This window comes from Coccinella septempunctata, chromosome 8 (assembly GCF_907165205.1).
Source record: "Coccinella septempunctata chromosome 8, icCocSept1.1, whole genome shotgun sequence".
Lineage (NCBI taxonomy): Eukaryota > Metazoa > Arthropoda > Insecta > Coleoptera > Coccinellidae > Coccinella > Coccinella septempunctata.
This window is the reverse complement of record NC_058196.1, coordinates 28,577,490-28,596,211: the sequence shown is the minus strand read 5'-3', so window position 1 is coordinate 28,596,211 and position 18,722 is coordinate 28,577,490. Positions and strand designations below refer to the sequence as shown.

The 18,722-nt window shown below is 37.1% G+C and overlaps 1 protein-coding gene across 1 annotated transcript; it reads right to left on the bottom strand.

Annotated features, from left to right (window-relative positions):
* Positions 1 to 354: 354 nt before the first annotated feature.
* Positions 355 to 18,452, bottom strand: LOC123318755 (venom allergen 5-like). The gene is made up of 8 exons (XM_044905489.1): positions 18,295 to 18,452; positions 7,038 to 7,147; positions 4,955 to 5,076; positions 3,542 to 3,626; positions 3,207 to 3,376; positions 1,988 to 2,088; positions 1,838 to 1,932; positions 355 to 730 (listed from the first exon to the last, which is right to left on the bottom strand). Exons 2-8 carry the CDS (start codon positions 7,141 to 7,143, stop codon positions 672 to 674), a joined length of 738 nt encoding a protein of 245 aa, XP_044761424.1. The 5' UTR covers positions 7,144 to 7,147; positions 18,295 to 18,452; the 3' UTR covers positions 355 to 671.
* Positions 18,453 to 18,722: the final 270 nt, after the last annotated feature.

The following is an 18,722-nucleotide window of genomic DNA, read 5'->3' as shown; positions in this document are numbered from 1 at the left end:
GCTTCTTTTTACATTTTTTGCAGAATTCCAGAAAGAATATTACCCTGTTGATTTTCTATCGAAATTGGCACGTGTCATATGGTGTGAACTATCAATTATAATATTTATGCCAAATTTCAGTTGAATATCTTGTGAAGTGTAGATACTATAAGAAAAGAAACTTGAAACAAATTTCAAATTTAGCACACTGTAACTTTTTTCTTAAAATTACTCAAGGATGTCCTCTTTTCGTTTTTGTTCCTCCTATTTAGGAACACCCTACAAATGAAAACTTACTTATGTTAGTGAAAATTTTTTTTTTCATTCCAATATTTAGAGTTAATTATCGATTCGCTGAAAATGAACATAAAAACAATTGATTTATACTTATAATTCGATATTAAACTATAAATAACACATACATTTATGTCACTTCGGCAATCCAATTCCAAATAGACAATAAATATTTAATTTACTTGAGATATACTTAAACTATTGTCATATATTCGAGAAGAACTATGAAAAACATATAAAAGAAAGTAATTACATATTTGTTAAGTTACCTAAAAGAGTAATATCACAATAATCGCATTTAATAATTCAGAAACCTATTAAACTTAAAATATAAAATCCTCAATGAAGGTACCCTAGTAATTATCATTGAGTATTAAACTGATTTATACTCAATGGTATTATCCAATGAAATTGTGGAAGGTGAAGAATGGTGTTGGTTGACTACTGCCTGGTTTCTCTGTGGATGAAATATTTCTCTTGAATTGTTTTGAATTTCATTTAATTTCAATCAAGGTGTGAATATAAGACGAATCTGCCACATTCTGATTTGGGGGTGGTTTTGTTATATCGTGGAAAAATAATACAGACAAAATCTATGATACGTATTACAGATAAAATCAATTTGGAATCATAGATGTTTGAAATGTCAATATATCGAAAATGAAAGCTATCAAAAACTGTAGTGAATTTTTCGTTTCGAATTGAGGTCTTGAAAAGGGAAATATGAATGTAATAATGGATATTCAATCTTAAAAATGTCAATTGTTGTTTATATTCCATATTTGCTAGAATATGTTCCAGTTTCACCAGTTGGTATCATTTTTCTGGGGATATTATCAGGATTGTCAGTGCTATTGCAAGTATTGGCTCATTTTGTATTATATTACAAGGGAAGATTTCACGTCAAAGCAAGTAACTGAGTAACCAAGAATTCTAAGAAATCATGTTCAGTAATTCAATGATGGAAGACTTGTTTCTTGTTGAGTTTGTATATAGATGACTGAATATGCCCCTTTTTCAAGCGACAATTTGTAGGAATATGTATTCAAAGCACCCAATAAAATGAAACTTTGGCCTTAAACCCTAACATCTAGGAATAAAATATACAAAGTCAATACATCAGAGGACATGAAGAACAAAACCTTACTATTCAGCTCTGGAAATTTCGTTATTTTTCTCAAGAATTGTTTAATCCACACTCTCAAATACAATTATTGGTTTTTGTCAATTAGAGTGGTCAACACTATTCAGTCATTGACATAATTTGTTGACATACACAAAAACTACGAAACCACAGACGAATTTCGACATATGAATATGCAGAATATTTTATAGGTTGAAAACTCTCAGCATTCTCGATAGCCGACTCCAAATAGCATCTGGAAATATCAGCGATACATCCGAGCCATCTGAAATTGATGAGATACCCCTAGAAACACCCCGGAACCTATTTATATTACCGATTTCTGTATCGCACGATTTGGATTTCCCAGGTGCACAGCGGGATGCACTCGGATCCAGTGAAAACCATTTGTATTGCTAGAGGAAACAAAAATTGCCTTACCGCACAACCCTGCGTACTTTCTCGAACCTTCCAGGCCAAACTCGTAACAGCTAGGGTAGCCTTTCCTGTACGGGCTCTCGCCGTCTACATTGCCGCTAAAATTGAAAAATTTGAATTTTTTTAAGATGAATGTTTCATAACTTTGATTACCTGGGACCATAGTTGCACACGTAGTATTTTGTGAACCCTCTTTCAGGGGTGTGATAGAAGCTATAGCCGCATCCTATGAGGTAAGTGTCAGCCCAGATCATCTAGAAAACCAGATTATTATTCGCATAATTCTAAATGGCATTCATGTTTGAAATAGGTTAACTTAAAAATTCGTCAAGAACGAACTGTTACACTGAGGTCGATGAAATCTTGAAATTTATTACTAGAGGAGTTGATTTTTCAGAATATGTAACTCTTCCAGCTCTACGATGATTTTTCTGGGAGATACGCGTGTCCAAAGTTGACCTTCGAAAAATTCCAAAAATGGGTAACTCAAAGATTCGCCAAGAACTTTTGTACGATACCAAATATTTCAGTTTACCTTCAACCACATGAGGATGCCACTGCCATATCGAAACACGTGTTGTGGTTAAATAAGTCATGTTATTCAATTCAATAGTGATGAGAAAAATATCGGTCAAATATAAGGTCAAACGTTACCTTGGATATTTCGAATTTGGCTTTTAATTCCGCCTGAAATTTTCCTGCCACAGAGAGAGCAATGAGAATTTTTCTATTCCGTTGGTAGAGCGAATCAGCGGCTGATACGAAACCAATTTAAATAATTACCGATGTCAAAGCACAAACTCCAACTCGAAGAATACCGGGACGACGGTACACCTCGAGTGCAATGCAAATACGGATTTCATTCCAATTATTAAGCATCAATCAAATAAACTGGCCGAGTTTATTTTGAAAAGTTACCGACCGTGGAATTTTATAATTCGTAAAGTTCTGAGTGGATCCCTTGATTGGATACCGTATTTAATTTCCTCTCCTCTGTTATGCATTCAGATAAAGTTAATTTTCTTGAGAGTTCTGTGTACCTCCTCGACATTAGGATGAAATCAGGAAAAAACTTTCAGTTACGAAAATAGTTTGAGCATAAAAGACTAGATGAAGTAAATAGACGAAGACCTGTTTAAGTATTTGTCCGATCGTGAATGTTCGGTTGCCTGGCTCAGGTTTTTTTGTCCCAGTTGCTAGCGGCGACTTGCGGGCAGAAAACAAAACTCTTCGTCTGAGAATTTTCACGAGAAAAACAATTTTAGCAATTTTTAAGTCGATATCTATAATCTAGAGTATGTTTCGACCAACCAAACCCATATTGGAAAGTGTATATCCTACATTAAAACTTTGTGTGGTGAATATTACATACCTGAGCATAATGTCCGGCTCCTGGATGTGACTGTTTGCCAAACCTGAATTTTCTGACCTCATCAAACCACTTATGTATAGCCCCAGGGAAATCTGATTCTAGTTCGTAATAATCCGTTGGTGTTTTTGTCGTCCATGTCGTCGCTGTGTTTTGCCCGACAAGAAATCTGTCTGGAAAACATGATATGAAAGAGAAAATATATAGTGTGCCCTTACAAATTCAATTTTTATTAATACCACAGTTCTAGGGACAAAATAAGGGAAGAGAGGGGACTTTTGACTATCATGAAAAGTAGCATACAAAAATATGAATGAATTATACTTATTACTCATTACCTGTATGTCTATAAGCATCATGTCTAGAGGCAGAACATGTCACAGCCCATTTTTGTGCTTTAGCTGCCAACTCATCATCCCATTTCTGAAATATTAATTGAAAATAAGAATATCATGAAGAAGAATGCAAAATAAGATCTCTCCATGAACTTCGTATTGAAAGTCAAGATATAGGTAAGTCTCGATCTCGATCAGAAATTTTCATAACTGGTAGAACCATTGTCAATTTTTTTCAGGCTTAAGCAGAAGAAAAGTAAAAGAGATTAGTGCAAGCTGTGTTTTCACGTGAAAAAAATGTAAAAAGAAGCTTTGTTGTTATACTAAATTTTATGGTCCCTTGTAGCTTTGTTGTATATGATACCGATTTCGAGAATTCTCTCGAAATCCTGAAATCCCAAATTGTCATACAAATTCAGTTAGTAAGCTGTGGCGAATTCATTGTTAGTTTTGACACATAGAGTTAAACTCGGCATTTCTAATAATGAATTTGTTTTCACAACTTGTTTTGATACCAATCCAAAATTTCCAACTTCAACACCCTGTATCGAAAACTTTTCTTTCTAAGAAATACTTAAGGAATCTTCCCTCTTTCTTTGTACCTCCAATTTAGGAACACCCTTTATAGAATTTGTATGTAGAGATGGAATCACTAATGATTGCTTACAGATCACATGTTTGTTGTCCACATTTTGTATAGTAGGCATTAAACAGTCAGCTCTTCCAGTGGGTAATTTATACGAAATAGTCATTTAAAAATTCTCATAAATGAATATGATTCATTAGTTTATTCGGTTCACTTATCCCAGCACCGAACGCATCGAACATAATGAGCTTTCATTGCATATTATGGTTCGAAAATAAATATCAATTCCACAATACCTAATTTTGAGTTGTGTTACGATTACGCTACACTTTAATCCAAATTTGAGCCGACCCCAACAATCGTTCATACACAACAATTATTATCAATTAGCAGAAATATCCAGGTGCACTGGAACAAAATAATACAGCCAACAGAATCATGTAACGTAAGTAAAAATAACCATTTACCACTGCGATTTTTTTGAGGTGAAAGCCTAAATTTTAATTGACAATTTCACTGTGGCACACTAAGAAGTATTTCATTATATTATATTGAAGAATACCTGGCCTACTTCGGCTGAATGGGATGAGAAAAAAATCCTGTAGGTAGGCTTCAATATAGTTAACGAATAATGAATATTTTAGGCAAAGGGAATCCAAGGCAAAAATCAATCAAACCAGCCAGCATACCAGATGAAAACTCCCAATTTACACATATTCCTCCCCAATATCTCCACTCCAATTTTCTGGAACGACTGGCCGAATATCTCGTTACAGAAAACCTTTTCTGAAGTTATAAACATGAAATGTCAATATCGCCAATATACTCACCATCTCAATCATATTGGAGGCGGGGGGTTGACCATCTATCTGACCCAAGGCAACAGCCTGTCTCATCCTGTTATGTACGTCCAATATTATTCGCTTCTCTTGCTCGCTGACTCCGTCCGCCCCTGAAGAAATAGTTCAAAAAATTTTGACAATATTTCGTGGGACGATAATTCACTATATTATCTTCGAATGGAACGAAAATTACATATGCAAGTTGAGACAAATATACTCCATTCATATTTATTTTAGCAGTTGGTTGGCCATGAAATAATTTTCTCAAGTTTTGTAACTAGAACGGAGTAAGGTTGGCACTCATGAAATGTGGTTAATGTCATATCGCCGTTGCTACAACTTATATCAATTAATATTACGAAAATGCCGAAAGTGATTGAAAAAAGAGACAAGGTTTCAGAAAGTTCTATTTAGAATTCAGGTCCGCTCATTCAAATAGTTACTCCCTGATATTCTAAAATCCACAATAAGTCAGAGGGTAGCGAATATATTCAATGTAAGAGAATTTATATAATGTTTCATCTGAATCTAAACGACCTATATTTCAGCTGAATATTTCCACAATCAGAAAGATTGTGAATGAAGAGGATGACAAAGAATTTCCTTCTATTGAGAGACCCAAAAAAGTGGTGGCATTTGAGAATTTTATGTTTGAGTGAATTAATGCGAAAAGTTTACTACAGAATTTTCGATGAGTGTCATCGTAGAATAAGTTCCCGAAAATTGATTTTTCTATTTTTCATTTGGCTTGTCCTATACATTGTAAATGTCTCAAGGTACCAATAAATACCTTATTATTATTATTATATCAATGTATTAAGAATATTAAGATGAACAGCCATAAATACGCGCCAGTTGTCCTGTTAATTGTTTTGTGGAATTTTTGTTCAAAGGTGAAGTTCATCTTGACTTGAAACTTTGTTTAATTCCTTTTACTTATATTGATGCAAGATGATTTCTGTTGAAGAATTTCACATTCTTGTAATTATCTGTTAATTCCTTCGAGAGATACCCATTCCCAACCACTGCATCATATGCATTTCATCTTCGGGTTAATATTTTTGAAATTTACAACTGATGTAACGTTTTCAAACTTTAGCCAAAGAAGATAACGAACATTAACTCTCCTCAAGCTAGTGCATATTATGATATCATACTGATATCTTGTTTTTTCCATGCAAATAACTGAATATGGTATGCCTTCAATCAGTTTGTATAAACTTCAATTATGTTCGTCACATATTTTCCGAAGAGATTCGACATTGTGATAAAATACGTAATAACAGAAACTTTTACGTTGAACGGGCAACATAGCGTTGATTTAAAACCCAAAAATGTTTTGACAAGCGTCATAACCCCCCCATTTTCGTACTATACAGAGTAAAATGTGTCAAATTTCCATGGCCAACCGACTGCTAAAATAATGGAGTATAAAAAGATGGGGATATTATTACAAATCATAATCATAGGTTTGGCAGTGAAACGCAGCCAAAGTTCGTTGTAGCCATTCTGGAATTTGAATTACTGATTCTTGATTCATCATTGGTTCTTTTCAGTCCTCTTCTTACTCAATATTGATTTACTCCACTTGACTACGTGTTTTGCCTTGCTAAAACTATCATTCCTGCCTGTTTTAGATAAGTTTCGTAAGGTGGCTCTGCTTAAGTTGTATCAAGGTGTATGGACGACGTTTGAAAGACTTTATCCAGAATGTTTCCCCAAAAAAAGAAGCAACAGAGATCACATCACATCGTAAAACATACGAACTGCAAAGCACTGATGCATTCCGATGCAAATCAAGGCGCTGACAAAGATTTTAGACCCTAAGGAACACAAAAAGCCCGTCTGCACCTACCTGTCCCCACCACAGCCCGAGCATTGACCCTTCGAAACTAGTCTTTCGACTCTGCCTGACGCAATGATAAAAAAATATCGTCTTGTTCCTTTTACAGTCATGCAACCCATCATGGTGGAAAAACATTTCGCTATTTCCCCAGTAGACTTTTCATTCAATCACGTGTAAGTTGATGCGGATCGTTAATCGATAAGAGAAAAACCGAATAATACTTACGAAGCATTGTTCTTCCAAAACACGCTAGAGTGAAGGGCAAACATAGCGATATCCCAATTATGAGCCTGGCTAATGGAAGCCGCCCCGATGTGTTCAGGTCGAACATGGCCCTACAAAGGAAACAAATACATTTTTAATAAGATTTAATCGGCCTTTTCATTTATCATCAAGGACGTCGATGGATCCTGGCGGGATTAAAAATTTATCGGGGGAGAATTCGGTGAATAAATCATGAAGAATTAAATGTGCTGGCTGATGGTAGGGCAGGATGATGGAGTAACGAGTGCATGCGATGGGGATGTGCTGTTACCGCTTTTGGTGGTTTTAGGTGCTTCCGAATGAGAGGATATACCTGCGACAGCAGGAATCGACGAACAACCTATGTGGAAGAAAATAAATGACATCATTTTATCTGAAATTCTGAAGTTGTTGTGAGCTCTTAGTCCCTCATGATAATTCTAGAAGTAAACTTGAAATTTGCATGATTTTCGATGTGAAACTGAGGCAATACGCTCTAGCATTAAAGTTGAAGTTATAGGACAGCATGAACAAGCCTTGAAATCTAAAACTGTTATAGTTTTCGACTGTCCGAAGGTTCATTATGAGCAATGAATGATCACCAAAGTGGTGGACCAATAAAATAAAAGTTACAATAGGAAACAGTTATACTAGAGTATTACAATTTTTAACAACAAACAATAATTACAGCATATGTATAAGATACAGTTTTAGCAGACGTTAGTGTAACTGGTACCATACAATTTTGCGTAGGATACAAGAGCCTAGGCAAAAACCCCAGTAAAAAAACCTTCTCCCCGTGAGTGAAGTGGAATGTGAGAGATGAAACTGTTTACAAAATAATCTGAAATATTTCATATTGAAGGGCATCTCGTACTATAAAAATTGACCCTTCACTCGAAGAAAAAAAAAAATCCAGGGAGTCTTCTTCAAGTTAACAGAAAATTTTACCTGAAATACAAAAGCAGAAAAATGCAAGATAATAAATTGAGTTCTATATATCAGATTGACCTAAAATTCACAAGCCAATTGAAAACAAGACTCCGAAACTACATGAATAGCTCTGAAACCATCCTGCAATTCATAGATGGGACAATGATTAACCAGATGATTTATGGTTTCTTCTGGTTCCCCGCATTCACAACTACGGCTCTCAACTAAATTCCACCTGAGAAGCATACTATTGCAACGTCCGTGACCTGTTCTTTTACGATTCAGAATACACCATATTTTCTTAGGAAGATCGAAGCAGGAAGTCTATTAGAGTGATCACTAACTAATTCTTGTTTGAAAATAGTGCACGTATTCCATTCAAACTGCCAAATGTTCTTGACCATTAAATTCGAAAGAGAGAAATTCGGAAAGAGTTGGACCATAAGGGTTTACGCAACTTCAGTCTGGGAATCTTATTTTGTGGAATATTGGACAGAATTGGAAGTAAGTCGTGAAAGGAGTGGAATTTATTCGAAGAATTTATAAGTGAACTCTGTCTACGAATATGGGGCGGTAGAATGTTTGAAGAACTGGCAACCAATGAATAGTTGAAGATCTAATAGTTCCAGTAATAATTTTCATAGAAAGATTTAGCTCTGCATCAGTTTTTTGCATATGAGCACTTTTTTAACCCAAATAGGGCAACAATATTCAGCAGCCTAAGAAAAAACCAAAGCTAGGGCAGCCGTTCGAAAGTAGTTGCATCAGCACCCCATGAAGTACCAGCTAGTTTTTGCAGGATAGGTATATACTAATATTTCAGTATAGTTATGAATAATACGGGAGTACTACCTACTATATTTTCGGTAGATCCACAGATTGCCAGACACAATTTAAAGTTTTGTGATCATAAATATCATAGATGGTTTTTTCGCCCCATAGACATAGGAAATGCACTGAGCATTCTCTATTCAGCTCTACACTAAATATGGCAGAAAGAGACAACCGAACATAGCCATAGCAGAGCTGTAGATATCTTGGCAGCGTCATAGCCTTGTTTCTTTCTACAGAGTAGACATTTCCATGGGGGTATTGCTCCAGTCCATTCTCTATATCTATGGCTTGCCCATAAAGTGATGTCAATCCGAAATGCCTAATATGACAATCGCATAGACATGGACTGAGCCTTCCCTTTCTACCTATGCATGAAATACGGTCAAAAAAAGTGACAGGGAGAAACTGATCATCGGGCATACAGTTGTCTTTTTCTATAATTTTGATTGGTCCGCACTCAACGCTATGTGAACATAAAAGGGGCAGGTAATGGCCCGACTATCATTTCTCTCTTTCCATAAAATAGCCAATTTCATGCTGGCATTGCTCAGTCCATGTTTCTATGTCTATGGGCAATCGTGACATCGATTGTCAAAACACTGTAATTTTCTTTGATCACCGACGTCTGTCAGGTAACGACTGACTATTTTCTTCATTTTCTTAGTTGTTTCAGAAGGTGAAAGTGTCAACTAGATAAGATTGTTTTTCGAATTGGTGGGCTATCTCAGAAAAATAATTTTCCATTATTGACCTTGAGAAAATACTAGGAATTTCAAGGCGTAGAAACTGGGAAAATTGTAGAGATAGAGAAGTATCATTTTTTATTGATGCATCAACACTCCTAACGGGATGGCAGTTAGCAGCAGACACTCCAAAAAATCCCTACATCCATCTCACACTTGAGGAGTTCCGGCAGCGATTTTCCTCTTACCTTTCATGAAACAAAGCTCGGAAAAGACACTTAGAACATCCGTTCATCCGTAGGAGAGATGAATAATAAAGGGGATCCCTGTTTATCTCATCTGTACGTAGCCTACATCCTACAGTTGTTTAGTTTGCAATATTTGTCTTTGCTCATCCCTATCCCGAGGCGTTTCCACCCTCCACGACAGTCGCACTCGTACACCGGTTTTCGAAATGAACCGGTGCTATCGCTGCTGGATTCAATTTTCACGACGTAACACGGTTAAGAGGCTGAATCGTGTCTGGAATATTGACTTTACAACTCATAAAGTTTGGATTCGCCCTGTTCCGCGCCCCCTTTCGGCATAATACCGGGGTTGTGTTACGGTACATTTGATTTTACGGTTTTCAACCATACTTTCTCGCCTGGTAGTCAACGGAGGGAGTCCCGATTCTGGGATTGTGGAGAAAATGTGGCGAATTAGTTGTCTAGTCCAGTCATTTGGTGCTTTGAGAGTGAAAAACTGCCGAAGAATTTTTCTCGACGGTTCTGTATGTTTACGTGCTAAATTCGTACATTATCGACTAGATTCCAATGTGGTATCACCATAAAAATTGCGAAAAACCATGAAATTCCATACATTCCTTCAGTTTTTTGCTCATAGTTCCGAAACCATGCACGCTGGGGGAAAATAACTACTAATCAAAATAAAAAACTGATGAAATTTTGCAGAAAATGGTAATATAATGAGCTTTCTAGCTTTTCTGCTTTGGCCGTTGGAGCTCGCTGAGGGCAGGTCATGCTCCCATTAATCCTGGGAAATCCTGTATACAGGGTGTATTTGAAGAAGAGGCTCTTTTTCAACAGAAGGTAGAACTGGCCAAATTGCAGCGTTTCACCAAAATCAAAACTTTCAAAATAACAAAGTTGAAAAAAAATTGAAAATGATTACTGAAATAAATCCTAATACGACCCTAGACCGTTTGTTAGCTGAATTATCGCAAAGCAGTGGGAAAAAACTTATGTCCTGATTCGACCATGTGGTTTCGTTTAGGATATTGGCTCATTCGATATTTACATGGTAATGAAAATGGAAACTTAGGATTGCCGAATTGTTCTCATTATTTTTTAGTACCTTCACGATTTTATGAAATGGCTCATTTCGATACCAACTGACAGAACAGACTTAGGACACAAGTGTGAAAAATAAAATAATACTTCAAAATCTCCCTAATAAAATTCGTCTAAATCATTCACGCATATTTTCACAATGGGCATCACAATCTTCTTGTTCGAACATTCCAACAATCGTCGTAAAAATGGGATGAAATGGGGAAACATCATAGCACTTTTTCAAAATAACTAACATAAGCACTTTTAAGAAACTGCCTCGACTTTCTACATTTTTTTTTACCCTAAACTGCACGATACAACAACTATGATTCTCTCAAAAGTGACCTGATGCATCTAATCCGATGAACTTGGTACTGAATCATTCATTGTCCAGCCATATGTTTATGTTTTGTTTCGTTTTTGCGATGCCGGATTCACCTTACACAGTCTCATACTTGAAATTCAATGAAATTTTGTCGAACTTCTAGGGGTTGTATCTCAGCCATCTTGAATATTTTATAAGGACAATTTTTGGTTAAACGAATTATTTTGATGAGTTCCACCTTCTGCCAAAAAAAGCCTCACTTTGAAATCACCTAGTATACCTTTACGTTTTCTTGTCTCAATTTGATCATTTGAATATTTAAATTTCCCCAGCGTGGAATTGAATCAGCGTTCTATTTTTCACAGTATCAGACTATTAACCGTGTAAATGAAACATTATCTTGCTCACACCGATCATTGTTGTTGAGCTACCCCGTGTAATTAAACGTAATGAATAGCAATAATGCGGTCAACAAAGATATTCAATTTGACGTTTGAGCAGCAATATCGACATTGTTCGCATTGAGACCATCTGGTTCAGAAGGCCAAGAATATTCCACTTAATACTTTATCCTTTTCTTGCATCGAACTATATACAGTCTGGTCCCAGTAATAACGTACAAGCTCAGCATTCAGATATCCATTACTGGGGTATACATACTCATATTTTCCGCAATTTTTCTTCTATTGATATAAACATAAAGCTCACATTTCTTCTAGGTCTTATAACGCATAGTTTGAGTTTTGTGATAGTTTTCAAAGAAGAATAGAAAGATGAATAAATTCAACATAATAAAATAATACAGAGAGGGGGTTAGATATATATTCCTCCTCAAAATGAACGAACATAAACTGCTTGTGAGATATTTCGAATACACTAAAATATGCAAATGAGTTAAAACCAATATTTCGAATATGGTCAGACCATGTGTATGATAGAAACACCCAAATCCTTGGGTCGTAAGAATAAAGAACTTAAAAAATCTATAAATTCATTTCAATAAACTGAAGTCAAAACGTTTACTACTTCTTTATGCATATGGCCCCTTAAGTCTCTGCGTGCAATCAATTTGCTTGAGACATCGACTCTTTACCTTCGTATATAAATTCAACGGCCATCCTGTACAGTATCCTCCAGTCAAGAAGGATCGGACACGGATGATGACATTTGTTTGCTACCATGTTGACCTCTCCGAAACCGCTCAATCAGACAGTCCAATCTATCATTAAAATCTCGGTCCTTACGAAGAGAGAATCGTTGTAACGTATTATTCATGAGGAGTTATGATTAATGATTGATTTTATAGAGATGAATGGTCTGTTTCCAAACAGAGATCGCTTTGTCCGATTTAGAATGTGCGAAAATGTTTCAGACTAATTATCACCCACGACTCACCTTCGTTGGATGTGGTTTTGTTTATGGTCGTTTAATTATATTCGCTCTTCGATTTTTATCATTTGAATAGCAGCTTTGATGAACTGTCTTTTTGGGTACTTACCTAATAAATACAAGAGAATATTTTTCTATATTCGCCCTACATATAAGGGTTGATATTCCGATTTGTGAATAGAAAGAACAACTTGGAGTTTGTGAGGAATTTTTTATTGCTTTTTTACAACATTCGCTGTCAAAATTTTCATACTTTTGCGAGCGATTGAACCACCAGGGTAGTAGCTATAGAGGTACTATCCTCCATAGTAAGACTAGTAGTACCAATTCGACCTTAAAGCGAAAAATAGTGTTTTCGTGGACATCAAAAAGCGATGTCCCCCTGCTAGTTGTTTTAAATGTTTGGATGTCCCACTGACGCAATCCCCCCCATCCTCTCCTTTAATGCCCAAGAATGATTTATGGAATCCCCACAACTCCAGGCTAAACCCCATCTTTCAACTTCATCCAAAATGCCAAGTGTCAATACGCGAAGAAATATCGATTTCAAGAGACCGGAATCGATAAACCAATTTCGATTTCAATATCTCCGAAGTCAATCTACATAAATCACGTGAGATACCTTGTTTTAACATCCGATCATCGTCCTTTACCGTTGTAGACAAAAAGATCGATATCCACAAGGGTAAGCGGTAATGAGATCATCGCAGACGATCCCAGTGACTAATAATAATAATTATCATAATGTCGGTCAAGAACTTTCACTCGAGATGAATCTCTGGAATTGAAGTAGCCGATTGTAGCGGTAGTCGGCGTTCTCTGCTGAAAATCAATTATGGGACATAATTAATACCTATTTAGATATGTCCGTAGCGGTGGAAATAAATTTGTATAATTAGGCATGAATGGATGGCCAGAGGGTTCAAGTGATAGTTTTGAAGTATAATTATACGTGGGCGTTCTGATTATTATTTTCTGGTGAATCCATCCCTAGGTAGGAGAATCCTAGGTTCTAACCTTGCGAAATGGTAACCCAGGAGGGTAGAAATGTCCTCCAGTTTATTACCAAGAATCTTTTATCACTCTTTTAGAGATTCATTTACGGCAGGATTCATTATATTCAATATCGCTTGTTGAAAACTCTAATCATTCTTTTATTCATTGCTGAATCCCGTTACCGAGAATAAATCTACAAAAAGAATCAAAACTTATAATTTCTTAGGGCTACTTGTGACTGTGTACCCTCCTGTGACTGAAGAGACCCAACCGTGACCTACAGATCCTTCCACACTCCGGGCATGGATAGTCACCAACCAGATCTGGCCGCCGCTGTATTCTTCTCGAGTGTCTATTATAACTGTGTACCAAAGACTTCCACTGTAATCTGTCTAACGCTAGTTGTTCCCAGTTATGATTGGCATTAACTGATTTTACGAATTGATGCAGTATATCCTTAAACCGCTTATACTGTCTTCCTGTTTTCCGAGCTCCCTCTGTGAATTCGACATACAGAGCTATTTTGGGGAGTCTTGTGTCTTGCATCCTCAGAATGTGGCCGCTCCATGTGAGTCGGGCACTCGTTACTTGAGTCTCAATTGTTATACAACTCGCGCGCTGCAAATCTGATCAACAGATGTGACAGGTGACAATATGTTTCAAGTTTGGGAACAACTGCTCCTGCTAGAGAGAAACTCTATGGCTATTGAGCCTTGGTACTTCTAGGACCCAAGAAAATAGTTAGCATCTCCTAAAACCTGCTAATAAAAAAGGTTTTTTCTGAAAAGAGCTAAGAAGTCGGGGAAAAGAAACCGAGACAGTTAATCTCACTTTCCCCTAAAAGAAACTCAAAGATACTCCTGGTTCACTAATGGAGCCATTGAGGTATTGAAACTTTGTGTAGGAATGAAGTCCTTAATATAAGAAACACAGCAATATCTCAATTCGATACCCCAAGCACTAGGTCAAATAAATGAAAGCTGTATCAAGTGGTATATCAAGCACAATGCAATGTGTGCAGAGTCTAGGGATATAACTTCTAGGAGAAAACTGGGAACCACTTTCAATCTGAGGTAGATGGATAGAAAATGGTTTGGGTATCATGTAAAAGAAAAGACAGACCTGGAAAAGCTATGCTGAGCAAACCATGGAAAAAACTAGGGCAACGATTAATAGATTCAACCAGTGGAAGCGGCCACTCTCGAAAGAAACAAAACTGAAAATAAACAAAGCCTGCTGTAAGGGCTCAACTGATGTATGGTTCGGTTGCATGGGGATCAGAAGCAGAGATCCATATCAAATAAACCAGAAAACAGGAAACATGCTACGATGTACATGAGACCCAGCTTGGTCTGTCAAAAATAGGCTCTTTGAAGAAGAATGAGCCATGACCGAAATCATGAAGAAGAAAGCAGAGAACCTATTCGAAACAGCGTAGGAAGACCCTAATCAAGAACTCAGAAGACTGGTGGAGTTGGACCCTGAGGAAGACAGAGGAAAAATGAGAATTAACAGGAGACCCAGAGGTCAGATAGAGGAGAGATTGAAATAAGTACGGACACCTATTTCAACAATCGAAAGAAATGAAATCCGATCTCAAAACCAGCACGATGTTGTGCAAAATGAAATAAACCGATTAAGAGACTAACAGTTCATATACAGATACCTGAAACCAAAAAAGAATCAGTTTAGCCATCATTGGAAAGAATGCCTTGGTCGAGAAACTAGTACAAGTGAGGACGTAACCTCCTTGAAACCCTTCCAGATTATAGAAGTTATTAGAACTATGGAACTGGAAGGTTAGCTGTAGATGGCGCAGTGGTAGAAAAACCATGATGGGAGGCACAGATCTCAGGGTCATGGAGGGAATGGAGAGGTTTGTTTATAAAAGATTTTCCATGCTGTGAAAAGAGCAACATTCGAATGAATTTTTCCACTTGTTACACCCAAAATTACTGGGGCAGTAATGGTGTGTGAGTCAAACAAAGGCTTGCAAAATGTTTGAACATGGAAGTTTCGCGAAACCCGCGTCCATAATACTGAAACCCAATGAACGCGTCCATCTTGTGCATCACGAAACGAACAAAGGAAGCACAAACAACCCTTTTTCGTTTCCACCATAATCGATCCAAAATTAGCAGGTTCCGGCTCACCAGAAACCTTGTACATAATAAGAAAACCGCATTATAATTTGCTTTGTATAGGACCCGCAGGAATTGCTCCGTTTATAACAAGATTCATTACCCGGAGATAAAATCTCCGACGAAAGAGGCATCCATAAGCGGCATGAAAGAATCGTCGAAAGAGGTTACGGAATTCATTACGCCGTAATAGCTCTTAATCAATAACTCAAACATATTGGATTTCGTTCCCATGTACCATTAATATTTTTTAGTATCGAGAACTGGTTAAAGGATCCGACCTTGGAATGTTGAATGAATAAATTTACTATAACAGGGAAATGGAGATCTTCAGAGTCGCCGAAACATATTAGGACTGCATTTTTGAATTGATAATTCTCGGAACCCCATATACTCGACTGACCTTTTTGAAGTATATCGTTCAGAAGGATTTATTGCACGTTTTCAGAGATTGAAAGCGGCTTTGGAATTTCCGGATCGTGTTTTGAGATCACCGCATTCGATTTTCAGCAATCGAGAGTGCTTCTGATAATTGGTTCTTTAATTATGTCTTGTATATGACCTCTCTGGTCTATTCATTTCTATATTTTTGAGGCCTGCCTGATTGAATACGACAAGATCAACGATGAGAACGGCCTTAGAACCAGTTGCAGTTTAGGCGGTAATTTTCACAGCTCCAAACAGTGGTATTGTAACGGATAAAACTATTTTATTCGCAATTTGGTGGCAAAATGATTTTGGGATGATAAAAAAATGAAAATGTAGATTTGGAACAAAGAGAAACATATTGGAAGAGAAACCTGGATAAAAGACGAAAAAGAAAATTGGGACTTTCCGTAATACTCATGAAATTCATCCGTGGCTTTAAAATATCTGAACCAGATCCTTCAGACATCATCAGTAGCTAGAAAAACAATACTAAGAGACGATATGTTATACAAATTATCTTTTGAGAGATGTTTTATTCATAACATTTCTTCAACGATAAGATAGCTCCAGTTTCTTAGTGGATACATCGATAAATTGTAGAGATACCAACTGATCGAGGCATCAATGTTACTAACAGATCACAAAATCTGAATTGGTGAAAAGTGGATACTCTAATAAGCCTAAACTTGCATTCCATCCTTCTCTAGAAAAGGCTTGTTGAAGTGATAACGACATATTCACTCGGATTGTGAGATATGAAATAGGGTGAGACTTTGAAGTCTGGCAGATTCTAGATTCTAGTTTTTAAAAGGGGTTGCGTTGCAGTGATACCTTCACATCTATTGTGCCTCCCCCTATCAGACTCATTAAAGCTGTTTTGGCCGCTATGTCATCTAGAGCTTGTCGTACAGTTCCAGAGTTCTGCATCTGTGCAGTTTTCAAGGATAATATACCTCCTCGCTCCTTCAAGTTTCTTGTACAGAGCATTTAATGCGTTGGCTAGCAATGCCAAGGCATTTTGTCGCCAGGTGGTCTGGAGCTCATAATCCTTCTCCCCACAGAATCTGCACTCGTTTATTTCTGCTAGATCCATTTTCATTAGGTGCTTCTTGAGATGGAAAGGCCCTGTGAGGAATCCACAGGAGGTGTAGGATATTTTCGCTTTGGGTTCAACTCCTGGTTAGAATCTAGGAACTACAATTTCGAAGAATTTTCCAATAACGCCAGCTAGTCATGAATGGACTGGAAATCCCAGAGAAGTCCATTCACAGGCAACTGTAGACTGGTTTTGGGAGCATTGTCCCTCGTCAGTACAGTGTAGCGCTGAATATTCCAAACGGAAGATGAAGTCTTAAACGAAACCGGGGCGACGTTTTGAGAAATTCTCATCACAATGCGCCACCTAGCTTGCAAAGACTAAACCAGAAGCACGCTTTCGCTGCAGATTCCTACAACGATTCAGGGCTCCCAAATTTATCTACTACCTGCAGTCTACAATTCATGAAGCGACCGCAGGCGAGTCAAGAGGGTTTGCTCGGTAAACCACATTTGTATTCTTGTGTAATTATTATTGGATGAAATGATTTTTGCAATACAGGTTTTCATTGTTGTGATGAATCTCTTTCGAACACAAAATCCCATACAAATCGCCTAATTCGTTGAGTTTCCCTTGTCACTCTCATATCATCTTAGGCTCGATGAGGATCTAGCTCAATCATTTGATTCCAGATTTTTCTGATAGTTTCTTTCTAGGTTTATTTTCACATATCTTTTGTAACTTCTTGTTTTATTTCATTGTTTTATGATAATTCAGAATTCTGATACAAATCCCTTTGGATGAAACTGATGATAAATGATTTAAAAATCAATAATATTGTTGTACAGTGTTTTTTTTTAAATTTATGTATTTCGAATAATAATCACTACTCTCCCATATCACGAAAATCAAAATGGCGTGAGAAAGATTATTCCTTTCAGTGAAGCATTACAGATGTTTCTGTACAGAACGTGGAAGTCAATATGTCAATCATGAAAGAAAAAGACAATAAAAATAACTCAACAGATCATGAATGGTAACAAGAAGCACCAAGATTTGCAACAGTTGAAGGGAAGCTGGTGAAAGATCTTGACAAAAATCGCTATGGTGACTTTTTATAAAGAAGATTTCAAACTTACAATGACGATCGGACCCCAACAATAAAAAAAAGCACCTGTCCGCACTGAACAGTCACGATTTAGAACAACTTTGCCGCCACACTGTCTGCTACGTTCGCACCAGTCTTATTCACCTTAGTGGCGGTCGTCTAAAAAAATCGCGCTCCAATATATAAGTTCGCACGGACCGGTAAGTCACAGGTAATGCCAAGGACGGAAAACACCTTGGTACATCGAAAACCGCGGTAGGTAATTTCGATCTCGCAAAGGTCGGCCTTGCACCACTTGTGAATGAACGCCTTAAATGATATGTTGGTACCAATTTCTTCTCGGTACTTCGGGTGGTCCAACGTGTGTGAGTGTGTGTGGTTTGGCGGCATCGGAGATAAGCGTGTAGGCGAGGCATTAAACGGATTTTGGTCCTCGGGATGTGTAATGAATTGGATCAT